Below are 14,864 nucleotides of genomic sequence, written 5' to 3'. Positions count from 1 at the left end.
ATGGGAGGGTTTGAAGCTATCGGGGAGGGGGATGGGGAAAAAAAAAATAAGAAATGTTGTCTGGACTATAGTTTTGTCCACACTGGATATAATTTATGACAATTTATTGTGTGATAATTTTATACAATTCAGTGTAAGCTGGGTTATATTAATGTACAGTAAGAAAGATTGTGGCTGCATAAATACACCTTTGCAGGCCAGGTCCATGTCTTTAACTCAGAGTTGAAGGCATCTTCTTCAAGAGTGTTCTCTATTTTGTGGTGGAGATGGGAAAGCATTGGATAGACCTTAGTGCCCAATGTTCAGAAGGCTTTTGTTTCATTGTCTCAATGCTCCTCCTTTTCCCTGGTCCATTTGATCATGGTTTCAGGAGAGCGGTACAGGAAGATCAGTTTTGCAAAGAGTTGTTCCTCCAGGTCCAAATCTCCAGTCTCTCTGACGAGGAAGATGTCCGTACAAAGCTTTAGGATACGATCTACATTGGGCAGCTCTTCAAACATGATGGAGCGGGAAATCCCGTTAAAGAATTCTCTGATGAATTTCCCAATAACCAGGACTACAGACATATAGAGACCAACAATGCTGTAAGACAAATAAAAATGTGTAAACTGAAACTGGCTGTGAAAAGACAAGGTCTGCAGATTGCACCTACTGATACAGGAGATACAGGAGTACTGGTCTTCAGGATGTTGTTGCACTATAACTCTCACCACTCTTCACCAGCCAAAGAATGATTAATGAAATAACCATACACAACATCTTAATGAAAGTATCCCTAGTTGTGACTTTCGGAACAATACATGTTGGGGAGGGCTATAACCCCACTAAACGATGCTGAAAATAAATATATACATATTCAGAAGTGACAAGTGCCATATCTATAATATACAAATCAGAATAAAAACAGTACAATTGGGCTTATTCAAAGAGCGCAGTTGTTTGCGAAAGTTGCAAATAACTGCAAATTCTCCACTGTTTGCATCAGCAGCAATCTTTTTTTTGGAGGTGATAAATACATCACAATAGTTACAAAGCTGAAAAAAGACTTTCGTCCATCAAGTTCAGCCTTCCTCACATATGTTTTTGCTGTTGATCTAAAAGAAGGCAAAAAACCTAGTCTGAAGCGCTTCCAATTTTGCAACAAACTAAGGAAAAAAAATCATTCGTGACCCCAAAATGTAAGTCCAATATCTACTTGGATTAAGCAGCTATTACCCCACTAATTAGAAAGTATTTCCCTGTATGTTATGCTTTTGGAAGTATTTATCCAATTGATGTTTAAACATCTGTATGGACTCTGATAAAACCACCTTTCAGGCAGATAATTCCCCATCCTTATAGTTCTTACTGTAAAAAAAACCTTTCCTTTGCCTTAGATGAAATCTCCTTTCTTCCAGTCTAAATGTGTGACCTTGTGTCCTATGTATAGCCCTGTTTATGAATAGATTTCCAGATAATGGTTTGTACTGGCCCCGAATATATTTGTATAATGTTATCATATGCCCGCTGAGGCGCCGTTTTTCCAAACTAAAGAGGTTTAAATCTTTCTTTATAACTAAAATGCTCCATAAAGACTTACTTTGATGAGTCACAAAATCTTAGCAATTTTGTTTTGAATAATTCACCTATTTTGGAACTAAGTAAAGACTTGTTAGTAGGAGAGTGAATCAAGAGCCTTGTCTTATCAATCATAAACTTGTATCTGACGATCTAGCATACACATCACGGGCAACAGCAACAAACTTCAGCATTTCAAAAAGAGAAACGAACGGCGGCAGGAGAAGCTTCATTAGTGAAGCTTCTGCTGCTAGTTGGATTTCCCTTTTTTGTGAAAGTTTGTTGCCATTGCACAAATTGTAGGGGTTCGTTGTGCACTGTAACAACTATGATCTCTTAATGCTCAAGGCACTGCTGATACACATTTGTTCCCTTCAAGTGACCCTTGCTATTTAGCGCTCACCATTATAAAAGAGATCTTTAAAATGCATGCGATAACTTGATTAGAGAATAACTCACCCATATCCGGCCAGGAATCCCAAGCTTTGTGGACTAGCCTTATCGTTATATATGACCAGCTCGATGTTCTTACTACACCCTGCAGGTGCACATGCTGGACTCCACTCCTGCACCGTCCACCACTCCGTCACTTGGTTGGATGAGGAATTAACAGACATCTGTTGTAATTTCAAGGTCAGGTTGCGGAAGAATGCATATTTCTGTATGTCCTCAGCTTTCTCAGAGACTCCTGAAAATAACACACAATGAAGAGATGTTCAGCATCTACGGTGAGTAGGACATGATGTACATGACGCGTTGTTACTGCATCTCCCTATAGACTGGAATATAAATGCAGAAGAAAGACTTTTGGAAGTGTGGCTTTTTACACTGGTAGTTTCCAACTGTTTAACACAAATAAACCCATTGGTGACCGGCCCTGATTCTGGCCCCACACAGATTCTTTTAGCAAATTAGCTAACACATGCAGCTAAACTAAGAATTGTTAGAAATTTACACAAAAACAGATTATCTAGACACTGCTGTGTAGGAGAATTTTAACAATTCGTGAACAAAATGTGGAAAGGCTTTGTTGAATTCCTGACAATTTAGATTTAGAGAATAACACTGCTGATTCAAAAACGCACAAAACTCCAGTGGCATAACAGAGCGTGTGTATGAGCAGGATTTAAGATAACACCAGAAAAATGTAAAATCTGTGTATTTGTGATACTTGGCTGAGTCTTAAATCAGTTACCCTTATATTAAGATAAATCCCACCATGGAGGGGTCTGTGGTTACGGTTCACCATGTAATCTGTATCTCACATTATATGAAAACCACAGCCAGCAAAACTCTACCCTGCCATGAAGGTAAGCAATACCATGTGGGGGTGGAGAGAAGGAGTCCTAGTAACAGAGGAAGACATCACGTCGGGCACCACTGGTTGTCAGAAACCCTGGAATGAGACTACATAGAACATGGGCCCCAAGCAGCATGTCATGTCAGCCGCAGCCTTTCTGACCTTCTCACCTGTTTGCAGCCGGTGTGCAATTTTGGCTTCTGGTCCGCCGCCTGCTCTCAGGTGTTTAGGTAAGATATTCTGCAGCATCCTAGGACCAGAAGATGAGACACGTTATTCTGTTAGAGCATTGTGAGATCATGCAATCTGCTAGAACACTCAGCTTTCCAGCTGGTTTGTGTAATAGACAGGGGTTAAGGGATTGGAACCCGGAGCATGACAGCGAGCAGATACATGTTAACACAATCAATACATACAGTGGCTCCTGCCGCTCCCCTCGCAACATCTGTACGATGGAATCTCTAGTCTCTGCATCTTCATAACACACAGAGTATTTCCCAGAGGTCTCTGCACTCTTCACAATGGATGCGTTCCTGGGAAGGAGGGGGATAGACGGGTTATAGTAAATTGCCCTTTATAGAACATAACATAACATACATTGCTTTGTGTGCTTATCCCAGTGGAAGCTGTATAGCCACGAGTGGCTCGGTTTAGATTTCCACGTCCCTATTTATTAGCGCTAAATACAGAGGTCAGAACTAGTTAATACCTGAGAATGGTCCAGTATATATTGACATAGATCTGCTTTGAATCAGACAATTCTTCTATCATGGCCTCACGACTTGCAGGGCTAATGGTCCATAAAAGGCTGGCGTTGCTTTTTATCTTTGCTGTAACAATATCTTCGGGCATGTAATTCACTATAAACTGCATTGCAGACTGCGAAATGTTAAAAAAAAAAAAAAAAAGATAGAAATCAATGGCTTAGAAATAAAATGATGATATTTCGAATAGCTAATATGTTACTTTCAGCAATAACCAATCAGAGGCTTGGCTTATAAGTAAAGGTTATCAATAACCAGTGAAAAGCAAGATGTATAAATACAGTTAACCATTTATTAATTCAGTTTATAAATTGAAGAAGCATAAGATGAGTGAATCATGGGGTCTAAAACAAAAAACATTAATTCCAGCAAGATGTAGACCATTTGCCAAATCAGTCAGTTATTACAATATTTAAATTGTTCGTTGGCAGACCGTGAGTGCTGCTGGGGTATAGGAGGGTCTGATCCTCTTTTAGTATTGAGCAATATAGCTTTTACCATACTATCATTCTTTTTTTTTGTAAAAGAAAAATCATTATTGCAACAAGGTTTTCATTGTACTCCAGAATACGCAATAAACCAAATCAAGTCAAAATAACAACATTCTTAATCACAACTCGTGTTTATTTTTAGTTTTCTCCACAATTTCCCTTCTGTTTTCAAGTTCCCGTGTACATTTACAGAGTATCTACTCTTCACTCTATAGGACTGAACTCAGCAAGTCTCCCTTGTGTTCTGCTTCTGTAGTGAAGTTATTGGTGTTATTGAGGTGTGTTCCCCCATACTCAGCCAGAGTGGTCACTCACAGGGTGGAGGGCGTATCTGTACGTCAGCTCATCGTACGCAACCTGCGAGTACGGGGCTAGGTTCTGTTGCTGAGCACTCATGGTGAATAAAGGCTGCAGGAGGAGAGAGAATGAAAGAATTTGATTTGAAAACTGGAACTTTTTAGTAACTTTTAGAGGAATGGACCTGCATAATTATTATAAACCGGACATTACAGCAAACTGCAGAACTAAATGTAGCTTTGTATAATATCAACAAGCCATTTGATTGGAAAGTGTTACTACAGAATTGGACTACCAGATACACATTATTTTTTTATCTTCTATAGCAAAGAATATAGACCTGGCTCACTCCTCAATCGTTTCAGATAATCATTTTAATAATACCCTGCGGCAAGGCACCAGATAATTCACAAACAGTGAGAATGGAGCAATACAGAGCTGAGCGGGGGTCAGGCAAACTACAGTTTGTTTGTCTTCAGGTAGGACTGTCAGTTAAAGAAGTTCCACCCTCTCTTCACCAGAAAATTACCTCATATCCACTGATGCTGATCTGAATGGAGACATCTAATGGTTGGTTAGTCACCCCGGCCACGGATTTCACCAATGACATAAAGAGTAATGGAAACCAGACAATGCAAATAAGGGCAAAAATAATCACTCCTCCCATCCCGTACTTTACAATTTTCTTTTTTTTCTGCCCGGGTGGCTCCGGGTATTTCTATAAAACACAAACAGAATAGAAACCTTCGTACGGATGAAACATATTGCAAAGGTGAAATATTTATTGCAGTAACCCAAATTAAAATGATTATTTTCAAACCATGAATTAAAAATGTGTTGGTATCGCAAACATGGAAATGACCCTCACACTAAAATAAAAATAGAATGTGGGTGATCAAATCCAATAAGACTGGATCCATAGGTCAGCCACAATGTAGCAAACAATAACCATAAACAACACATGCACTCCAAAAACATATAACATTTTTAGATTTTATTCTGTTCACAAAATTAAATTTACATTATATACAACACAAATAATAATAATAATAGGTACAGATTGTTGTCTATATGTAAGAGTGATCTCTATACCCCCACATATTGTCTGTACCTACTATTTGTGCTATATTTTATGCTGGTTTACATTTTTCATTCTTGTGTAGAAAATAATACGATTTTGCACTGATTACCTTCACTTGTGTCTCTACACACAGGGATTCCTTACCTTCTCGGACTCCCTCCAGCACTTCATGATGAAGATATTGGCGTATATGTCTTCCACGCAGATCCAGCTGGACAAGCTGAGGGTGGTGTCTGTCCAAATCCAATCCATCACAGCTCGCATCTCTGTTAAGAAGGGCACCATGCGGAACCTGTCATCACACATGTACCATTCGTTATTTATTTTGCAAGATGTGATTTACTTCCTGATGATGGTAAATCTATCCGCTAGGAATCACCGGCACTGGAAGAATGCACGGCACAGGTATCTGGTATCTCATATGGCTAGTGGAATGGTGGAAAACTAGCTGTGATTACCCTTCCCCTTTAATCTGATCTGTCTAATAAGAGCATCGAAGATCAATATTATCTATCATATTTCTCATAATAAATAAATAAATAGTGGGAGGGATCTGGGAGAAAGGGAAGGAAGCTATTGCCATGTTTTTTAACAGATGTTGACTTGGTGGCACACAGTGCGTATGAATGGACAGGTCATGATTCAGTGGTGCACAGTGTGTATGAACGGACAGATCATGACTTGGTGGCACACAGAGCGTATGAATGGACAAGTCATGATTCAGTGGTGCGCAGTGTGTATGAATGGACAGGTCATGATTCGGTGGCACACAGTGTGTATGAATGGACAAGTCATGATTCGGTGGCACACAGTATGTATGAATGGACTGGTTATGATTTAGTGGTGCACAGAGTGTGTATGAATGGACAAGCCATGATTTGGTGGCACACAGTATGTATGAATGGACTGGTTATGATTCAGTGGTGCACAGAGTGTGTATGAATGGACAGGCCATGATTCGGTGGCACACAGTATGTATGAATGGACTGGTCATGATTCAGTGGTGCACAGAGTGTGTATGAATGGACAGGCCATGATTCGGTGGCACACAGTATGTATGAATGGACTGGTTATGATTCAGTGGTGCACAGAGTGTGTATGAATGGACAGGCCATGATTTGGTGGCACACAGTATGTATGAATGGACTGGTTATGATTCGGTGGTGCATACAGTGTGTATGAATGGACAGATCATGATTCAGTGGTGCGCAGTGTGTATGAATGGATAGGTAATGATTTGGTGGCACACAGTGTGTATGAATGGACAGGTCATGATTCGGTGGCACACAGTGTGTATGAATGGACAGGTCATGATTCGGTGGCACACAGTGTGTATGAATGGACAGGCCATGATTCGGTGGCACACAGTATGTATGAATGGACTGGTTATGATTCGGTGGTGCATACAGTGTGTATGAATGGACAGATCATGATTCAGTGGCACACAGTGTGTGTGAATGAATGGATAGATCATGAGCCCATGACACTCTCACCCCTGGAAAAGAAAGAGGTTGATGCAATTGTAGCTCTTGGTCAAGAAGTTGCCCAGGACTCGGTTCGGGTAGCCACACTTAATCTGGTAAGCAGAGAGCCCAAAGTAAACGCATTTCACAAAGTACCACAGCTGGGCAATCTGGTTTGTGTTAAACCTCCTGTAAAAGAGCGAACGCATTACAGACGTGAGAACAAAGACAGAGTGAATCCATGGCGGCCTCTAATATCTAACAAATCTAACAGAGTCTGTAGAAAATACAAAAACACAGACCAAAAAAATGCAGTCTACCAGAGGAAGTGACAGTAATAAAAGCCAAACAGCATACATTAATACAAGTATTAATATTAACTCAAACGTTGAATCTGATTCTCACTGTGTCCTGACAAAGCACATGGTTCCATCTCAGACATGCGGAAACCCATGTGGATTAAGTAAACAAAGAAGCTCATCACAGCAAGTCAGTCAGATTTGGGCTGATTGATTTTACCTGGTACCAGCTGGGACATTGGGATAACAGAGCAATGGGCAGCGACAAACAGTGTATAAAGTACATAGCCTGTACCGATAATATACTTTCACAAAGTGTATACCATTCACCAAAAAACACTTGTTCCATACTATTCATGGTATTCATAGACTGCACTGTATTGTTCTCTAACTTTTTCCCACTGCGCTATCATGTGTTCTTCATGCTCAACAAATTCATAGTATATGCTTCATTATCTCTCCACAGAGCATGTATTGTGTGGTCTGCACTCTCCCCAGTCTCTCCCTCTGCAATGCATCACTCCGACTCTCTCCCTGTACACCACACTCTCCCCAGGCTCCCACTGCATTGCATTACTCCAACTCTCTTGCCAGGCTCCCACCGTGTACTGCACTCTCCTCAGTCTCTCCCTCTGCATTGCATCACTCTATTCCTGTACACTGTACTCTCCCCAGGCTCCCACTGCTTACTGCACTCTCTCCCTCTGCATTGCATCACTTCGACTCTCTCCCATCACACTGTACTCTCCTTAGTATCTCCCTCTGCATTGCATCACTCCGACTCTCTCCCAGTACACTGCACTCTCCTTAGTATCTCCCTCTGCATTGCATCACTCTATTCCTGTACACTGTACTCTCCCCAGTCTCTCCCTCTGCATTGCATCACTCCGACTCTCTCCCATCACACTGTACTCTCCCCAGTCTCTCCCTCTGCATTGCATCACTCCGACTCTCTCCCATCACACTGTACTCTCCCCAGTCTCTCCCTCTGCATTGCATCACTCCGACTCTCTCCCAGTACACTGCACTCTCCTCAGACTCCCTCTGCATTGCACCACTCCCACTCATCCCCTGTAGACTGTACTCTCCCCAGGCTCCCACTGCGTACTGCACTCTCCCCAGTCTCTCCCTCTGTATTGCATCACTCCCACTTTCTCCCTGTACATTGTACTCTCCCCAGTCTCTCCCTCTGCATTGCATCACTCTGACTCTCTCCCTGTACACTGTGCTCTCCCCAGGCTCCCACGGCGTACTGCACTCTCCCCAGTCTCTCCCTCTGCATTGCATTACTCCCACTCATTCCCTGTAGACTGTACTCTCCCCAGGCTCCCACTGCGTACTGCACTCTCCCAAGTCTCGCCCTCTGCATTGCACCCTCTGTATTGCACCACTCTCTTCCTGTACGTTGTACTCTCCCCAGACTCCCTCTGCATACTGCACTCTCCGCAATCTGTCCCTGTTAACATGCGCTACGTTCTCTCTTTACACACTCTGCTGGGCTTTTATTGACACCAGGATGGAAATACGCTATCTGGGAATGAAGCAGGTATGTGATGGTGCTGGTACCTCTCGGTGACCCCAGGAAGGATGAAAAACATCCAGAAGTGAATCCCAAAGACAAGCACCACCTGGAAAACGCACTTTCCAAACATGGTTTTGCGCAGGTAGATGGCCCTATCCACAATCATGGTGGCAAACTGCAGGAGAAGCATTACTAGGAAAGCTTCTGGCACCTGGTCCTCGGACAGAGACTCTGTGATATCTGCAGCAGCCGAATGTTTCTGGAAGAACAAGACAGTCACAACATGAGCTTACAGTTCTAATCAGGGCAGCTCACTCCAATCCTGACCACATCTGTAGTTTGCCAATGGCAGATTGATTTTTACTGGGTTCAATTCAGCATGATAACAGCCAGCAAGCTAGGAGGGAGACTTGTCTGTCTTAAAAACAACCTGCTAGAAAACGGGTAATATCACAGGTGACAGGAGAGATTATTTCATGGAACTGGACTGCTAACCCTCTGTATTGTTTCCAGTTACAATATCACAATAGTGAGAGATGGTAAACACATTATACTATGTAACAGTTAGAGGAAGTGTGATGGTGAGAGAGATACAATATAGCACTGACATGATATAACATGTAGTTCATACAATCCCTGTGTGGAGATGAGATGAGATTTTGATTGTAGATAAGATGGATATTGTTTGCTATGGTAACTGCCTCCTTGAGTGGTAAAATGTTCTTACCCCAAATGCCCAGTATCCAAAGATGACAATGATGAAATTGATGACATCGACCAGGAACATGATGGCGTAAACATCGCACACCGGACTGTACTCTGGATGTATGATGTCATAGAAAAACTGTCTGATGGGCAGGTAAATCTGCAGCGCTCTGTTGGAAAAAACAGATTAAAAAAAAAATCTTTATTATCCAAATATTTGCACTTAGAAAAAAAAAAACTACGAAAATAAACCTTGTGTTTTTGCCAGCTGTGTATATAAGTGTACGAGACGTCTCTTGGCATTCACTGGTCTCTAGTGGCTAAAAGATTGTTCTGTAATAATGTTACATTTTCACCGCCATCTTTTTGGCTTTTATCCACTGTTGCTTGAGGAACTCTTTCAACGTCAGCCGTCTCTTTTTAGGATTCCGTCTGAACCAATTCCACCTCTTTGATTCCTTCTTCTGGGTATTCCCTGGGGGAGAAACAATGCTAACAATTAATTACAGCGATATTTAGATTCTGATAATTTTCCAACTAGGTCCAGAGACCTCAGTGAGACTCATTTCATAGACCTAGGTAGGATGAAAGGCTGATTGTGATAATCTGAGCATAGATTGTGCCCTGACTACAGAGACATCCTGTAAGCACTACAGACTCTGTTGGCGCTATATAAATGGCAATAATAATAAACAAAAAAACAGAGGAATACCACACACGTATTACAATCCTGGTGCAACGAGAAAAAATTGTAGTCTAGGCACTCAAGGATGAATTCAGCAGGTTTATTGGAACAAAGTGCAATGTTTCGATCCCACAATGGATCTTTCTCAAGCTAGCTTTCGATAGCTTGAGAAAGATCCCTCTTGTGGGATCGAAACAATGCTCTTTGTTCCAATAAACCTACAGAGAGATCCTGACAGTTGTTGTGAAGCACGGGGATGTACTGTGATAAAAACAATTGAAGAAGTGCACAAGTGGAATCAGAGTCTAGAAAACATGACATTACTTTGTGTGATCACACTATGAAAGCAGGGTATAAGAGCTGCTACACTAACAATTACAAATGCTGCGCAGGCCCCAGCACCTTCAATATCCTGTTTGTTCCAAATCCTTCTTTTCCTGAACACGTTTTTGGAAGAATGTTGGTGGGTGAACAGTTTCCAAGGTGCAATCCCGGAGGCTGTGTCGTCTTCGCCCTTGCTCCCTCGTTTTCTCTGCTTCCGGGATTTTTTCTTCTTTTTAGACTCTGGCAAACAGACTTCCTTGTCGTCCCACAGACCATGGCACTGTGAGAAACATCACATTTTATAAATGATTTAAAGAGCAACAAATCCACCTTACAGTAATGCCTTCTGGACTGTGCTTTACCAGTACATCATGGTTCTATGGACTCTAATAAAATTCAGGAATTACTTGACATGTGCACCAGTGAAATTTTCGTTTCATACTAAATACAAATTACATTTGGCCATAAACCATTCGCTTTTTAGACGAAAATTTGCTAAAAAAATTATTTGTTTTTGTCTATTAGGACAAATATAGCACTGTGCATATGCAAAAACAAACAAACAAGGAGGGAGCCGGCAGTGCTACCAGCTCCCTCATTGTAATAAACATTAACCATTCCTACCCTCCCCTGCATCAAAACCTATGGGGGTCACTATGTCTGCCATTTTAATAAAAGGGAGGTTAAATCCTCCCGCATGCCCCTACTCTCGGCATGCCGCGAGTGGGAGCATGTCGCCTAAACAGGGAGCCGCCAGTGGCTCCTCGCTGTCATTTAAAACTACAAGTGACTGGGCAGGTACTGCTGCCCAGTCACTAGTGCAATAAGGGGGGACATGGCACAGGTTCCCCCCGTCCCCCGATGGTGGGGAACCCAAATAACTAAAATGGGGGGGGAACATAGTGTCGTGTATTAATATAAACGCCCCCATCCATGACCGGTGGGTGGGGACCTTAATTAAATATGGGTGGGGACCAGTGGGGATATTAGGTCCTCCCCATTATTTATTTAATTAATTAAGGCCACCACCCAACAGTCATGGCTAAAGCTGCCCAATCACTAGTAATTTCAAATGACAGCAAACAGCCACTGGCATGCCGTGAGTAGGGGCATGCAGGAGGATTAAACCTCCATTTTATTAATATGGGGGTTATAGTGAGACCCGTAGTTTATAATGTGGGGGGAAGAAGGGGGTAGGAATTAATATTTATTACAAGGAGGAAGCTGGTAGCGCTCCCGGCTCCCTTTGTGCTTTTTGTTTGCGCATGTGCAGTGCTATTTTCCACAAGCACAGGTTGAAACAAACAAAACGAAAAGGTAATGCATTCGGCATTTGCCCTTTCGTTTCGTTTATATTTTGTATGTAGAGCTTTCGTTTACGTTTTAGTAAACGAATACGAAAAAAACCCAAAATACAAATTTTCGGATGAAATCGTATTCGGACGAAAACTAATGCACATGACTAGGAATTACTGTGTTCTAGTTGTGTTCTGAGCAAAAAGGACAAAGGCGAGGAGCGGTGACAGTATATGGTACGTATAAATAAATCGAGGAAACATACTTTAAGGATGGACCTGTGCAGGAACAAAGCCAGAAGCTGGACCAGGTCGAAATGTACGTAGCCATCTTTCTTTTCAATGCCAATAATATTGGGGAGCTGGAACGGCTTGTCAGCGTTCATACTACGGTACACAGTGGAGGTCCATGGAAAGAATCCGAACTGGAAGGAATACTTGATGACAACAGTAATCTAGGGGAAAAAAAGGAGAAATAAGAGTTACAAATTTTTACAAAGTAGGAGAGAAGCATCATAGAAGATCTGTCAGAATTTTATTTGATTTGGAAAACTTTACAGGTTTTTTAAAATTGCAAAATGTATTTTTTAGCAGAATTTTCCATATGTGACTGTTACAATGTGCGGTAACTGGAAATCCCCAACGAACCTCTGTATAGATAATGGCGGTCATCCAGAAGCGCTTGGTGGGTCGTGGCACAGACAACATGGCCCAGAGGAAGATTAGGATTGGCAGAATCAGTGACAAGATTGAAGCTGAAACCATGTGATTAAGGATGATAACAAAGTAGCAAAGCATTTCAGACTTGGACACAACAGTGTTATAGAGGGCGAAGCAAAGGCGCAGGGGGCGTGGCAGAGTTTGGTAAAACCTTTCTGATTGATCCAGCTCCTCGTCATAGTACATGCTAAGAAAATAGGGGAAAGAAAGAAAGAATGAGAAAGACAAAGAGAGAAGGAGAGTAAATTAGGAGAGTGTTCACGGAAATTAGCCTGGTAAAAACATGACATGGATTCTTTAAAATGGTTGGCTTTATAGGATGGATTGAGAAAAAACGAAAAATGTGCATGCAGAGGCTCAGGCTGTTTCAACAATGTAACACCATGGGGAATGCTCTTTCTCATAGTAAGGTTGTCTTCAGCTCATTGTAATAAGCATTTACAAATTTACAAAACTTTACAAATGAGACAGGAGCATGGGCTCACACAGCTGACGTCAAGAAATCTAGATCCTGAGGAATCCTCGTGCTTACTTGTTGAGCAGAAGTTCGCTGGCAGTTAACAATGCAGGGACCTCTACCAGTGGCCTGCCACTTTCATCCAGCTCATGGGAGACCCCCTCGGATTTGGACGTCTGCAGCTCCTCTTTGAGGACCACAGTGCTGTATGAAGGTGGGATGTCAGTCCTCGTTTCCTCAGTTACATCTCTGTTATCTTCAAGCTCCTCATCATCATTTGTTTCCTCGCCTTCATCAGGGTCACGACTATAAGGTACACAGAAATATGAGTTAAGCCTTATCCTGTATCGTAGATATGGTTATAGCTGACAGTAACATCATTGTAGCCCTTTGTAATTTACCAATTGTTTGCATACTACTCACTGCTTTAACAGAGAATGTATACATTTACAAAAACACCACATCGTCCAAATAAATGAACTCTTGGGATGTGTATAAGGCTAACACAGTAAAGGAATTGAAGAATGCTCAGGATGTGTATATGGCTAACACAGTAAAGGAATTGAAGAATGCTCAGGATGTGTATAAGGCTAACACAGTAAAGGAATTGAAGAATGCTCGGGATGTGTATAAAGCTAACACAGTAAAGGAATTGAAGAATACTCAGGATATGTATAAGGCTAACACAGTAAAGGAATTAAAGAATGCTCAGGATGTGTATAAGGCTAACACAGTGAAGGAATTAAAGAATGTTCAGGATGTGTATAAGGCTAGCACAGTAAAGGAATTGAAGAATGTTCAGGATGTGTATAAGGCTAACACAGTAAAGGAATTGAAGAATGCTCGGGATGTGTATAAAGCTAACACAGTAAAGGAATTGAAGAATGCTCAGGATGTGTATAAGGCTAACACAGTAAAGGAATTGAAGAATGTTCAGGATGTGTATAAGGCTAGCACAGTAAAGGAATTGAAGAATGTTCAGGATGTGTATAAGGCTAACACAGTAAAGGAATTGAAGAATGCTCAGGATGTGTATATGGCTAACACAGTAAAGGAATTGAAGAATGCTCAGGATGTGTATAAGGCTAACACAGTAAAGGAATTGAAGAATGCTCGGGATGTGTATAAAGCTAACACAGTAAAGGAATTAAAGAATGCTCAGGATGTGTATAAGGCTAACACAGTGAAGGAATTGAAGAATGTTCAGGATGTGTATAAGGCTAGCACAGTAAAGGAATTGAAGAATGTTCAGGATGTGTATAAGGCTAACACAGTAAAGGAATTGAAGAATGCTCGGGATGTGTATAAAGCTAACACAGTAAAGGAATTGAAGAATACTCAGGAAGAAAGCTCGGGATGTGTAAAGGATAATGCATTAAAAGCATTAAGTAAATGCTCAGGATCTGTGTAAAATGAAGCTGAAGAACAAAGTATTTGTAGACAGATGGGGCAATGGCTTTTTATTTGCTTCTATAATGGTATCATTGTTCTGCTTTTTATTTTATTTAATCTTTCTTTGCTTTTAAATGTTTGGTAAGTTACCTCAAATCCAAACTATCATCCGAGGTAGTATCAAAGGCCAGCATGCGGCAGGGTCTCCGGATTCTAGTGCTCTCTACAGGTTCAGCAAGATCTTCGCAGGACAGAACCATATCTTCGGTAGGACAGCTGTCATTTAAGCACATGCCGGCAATGGTAAATCATAATCCTTGTACTCATTATCACTTTAATTACATACAGATATGGTCCCAACCATTTTTATACAGATAAGTGAAAATGGCATTCCAACCAGTTTGGCGCACAAACATTGAACTGGTATTAAAAGGATGTAATGTGGGAGTATTCACAGATGACCATTGATAACAGTGTGAGTATTTACCAAACCTGGTTGGTTTTAGTTATTG

At 41.4% G+C, this 14,864-nt stretch overlaps 1 protein-coding gene across 1 annotated transcript in view; it reads right to left on the bottom strand.

Moving 5' to 3' along the window:
* Positions 1 to 127: 127 nt before the first annotated feature.
* LOC134566217 (piezo-type mechanosensitive ion channel component 2-like) overlaps positions 128 to 14,864 on the bottom strand; it is a 60,906-nt gene continuing 46,169 nt past the window's right edge. Inside the window, exons 33-49 of the mRNA XM_063425925.1 lie at positions 14,503 to 14,628; positions 13,036 to 13,266; positions 12,432 to 12,690; positions 12,050 to 12,238; positions 10,567 to 10,768; positions 9,828 to 9,954; positions 9,502 to 9,649; positions 8,819 to 9,033; positions 6,984 to 7,142; positions 5,635 to 5,782; positions 4,939 to 5,127; positions 4,428 to 4,520; positions 3,567 to 3,736; positions 3,274 to 3,390; positions 3,028 to 3,107; positions 2,017 to 2,245; positions 128 to 582 (exon numbers count right to left, since the gene is read on the bottom strand). Of these exons, the coding sequence (XP_063281995.1) occupies positions 327 to 582; positions 2,017 to 2,245; positions 3,028 to 3,107; positions 3,274 to 3,390; positions 3,567 to 3,736; positions 4,428 to 4,520; positions 4,939 to 5,127; positions 5,635 to 5,782; positions 6,984 to 7,142; positions 8,819 to 9,033; positions 9,502 to 9,649; positions 9,828 to 9,954; positions 10,567 to 10,768; positions 12,050 to 12,238; positions 12,432 to 12,690; positions 13,036 to 13,266; positions 14,503 to 14,628 (2,938 nt within the window). The 3' untranslated portion in view covers positions 128 to 326. The remainder of the gene's footprint in view (positions 583 to 2,016; positions 2,246 to 3,027; positions 3,108 to 3,273; positions 3,391 to 3,566; positions 3,737 to 4,427; positions 4,521 to 4,938; positions 5,128 to 5,634; positions 5,783 to 6,983; positions 7,143 to 8,818; positions 9,034 to 9,501; positions 9,650 to 9,827; positions 9,955 to 10,566; positions 10,769 to 12,049; positions 12,239 to 12,431; positions 12,691 to 13,035; positions 13,267 to 14,502; positions 14,629 to 14,864) is intronic.

This window comes from Pelobates fuscus, chromosome 6, assembly GCF_036172605.1.
Source record: "Pelobates fuscus isolate aPelFus1 chromosome 6, aPelFus1.pri, whole genome shotgun sequence".
NCBI classification, from domain to species: Eukaryota; Metazoa; Chordata; class Amphibia; order Anura; family Pelobatidae; genus Pelobates; species Pelobates fuscus.
Note: the sequence above shows the minus strand (reverse complement) of the source record. Positions and strands in the feature narration are given on the sequence as shown.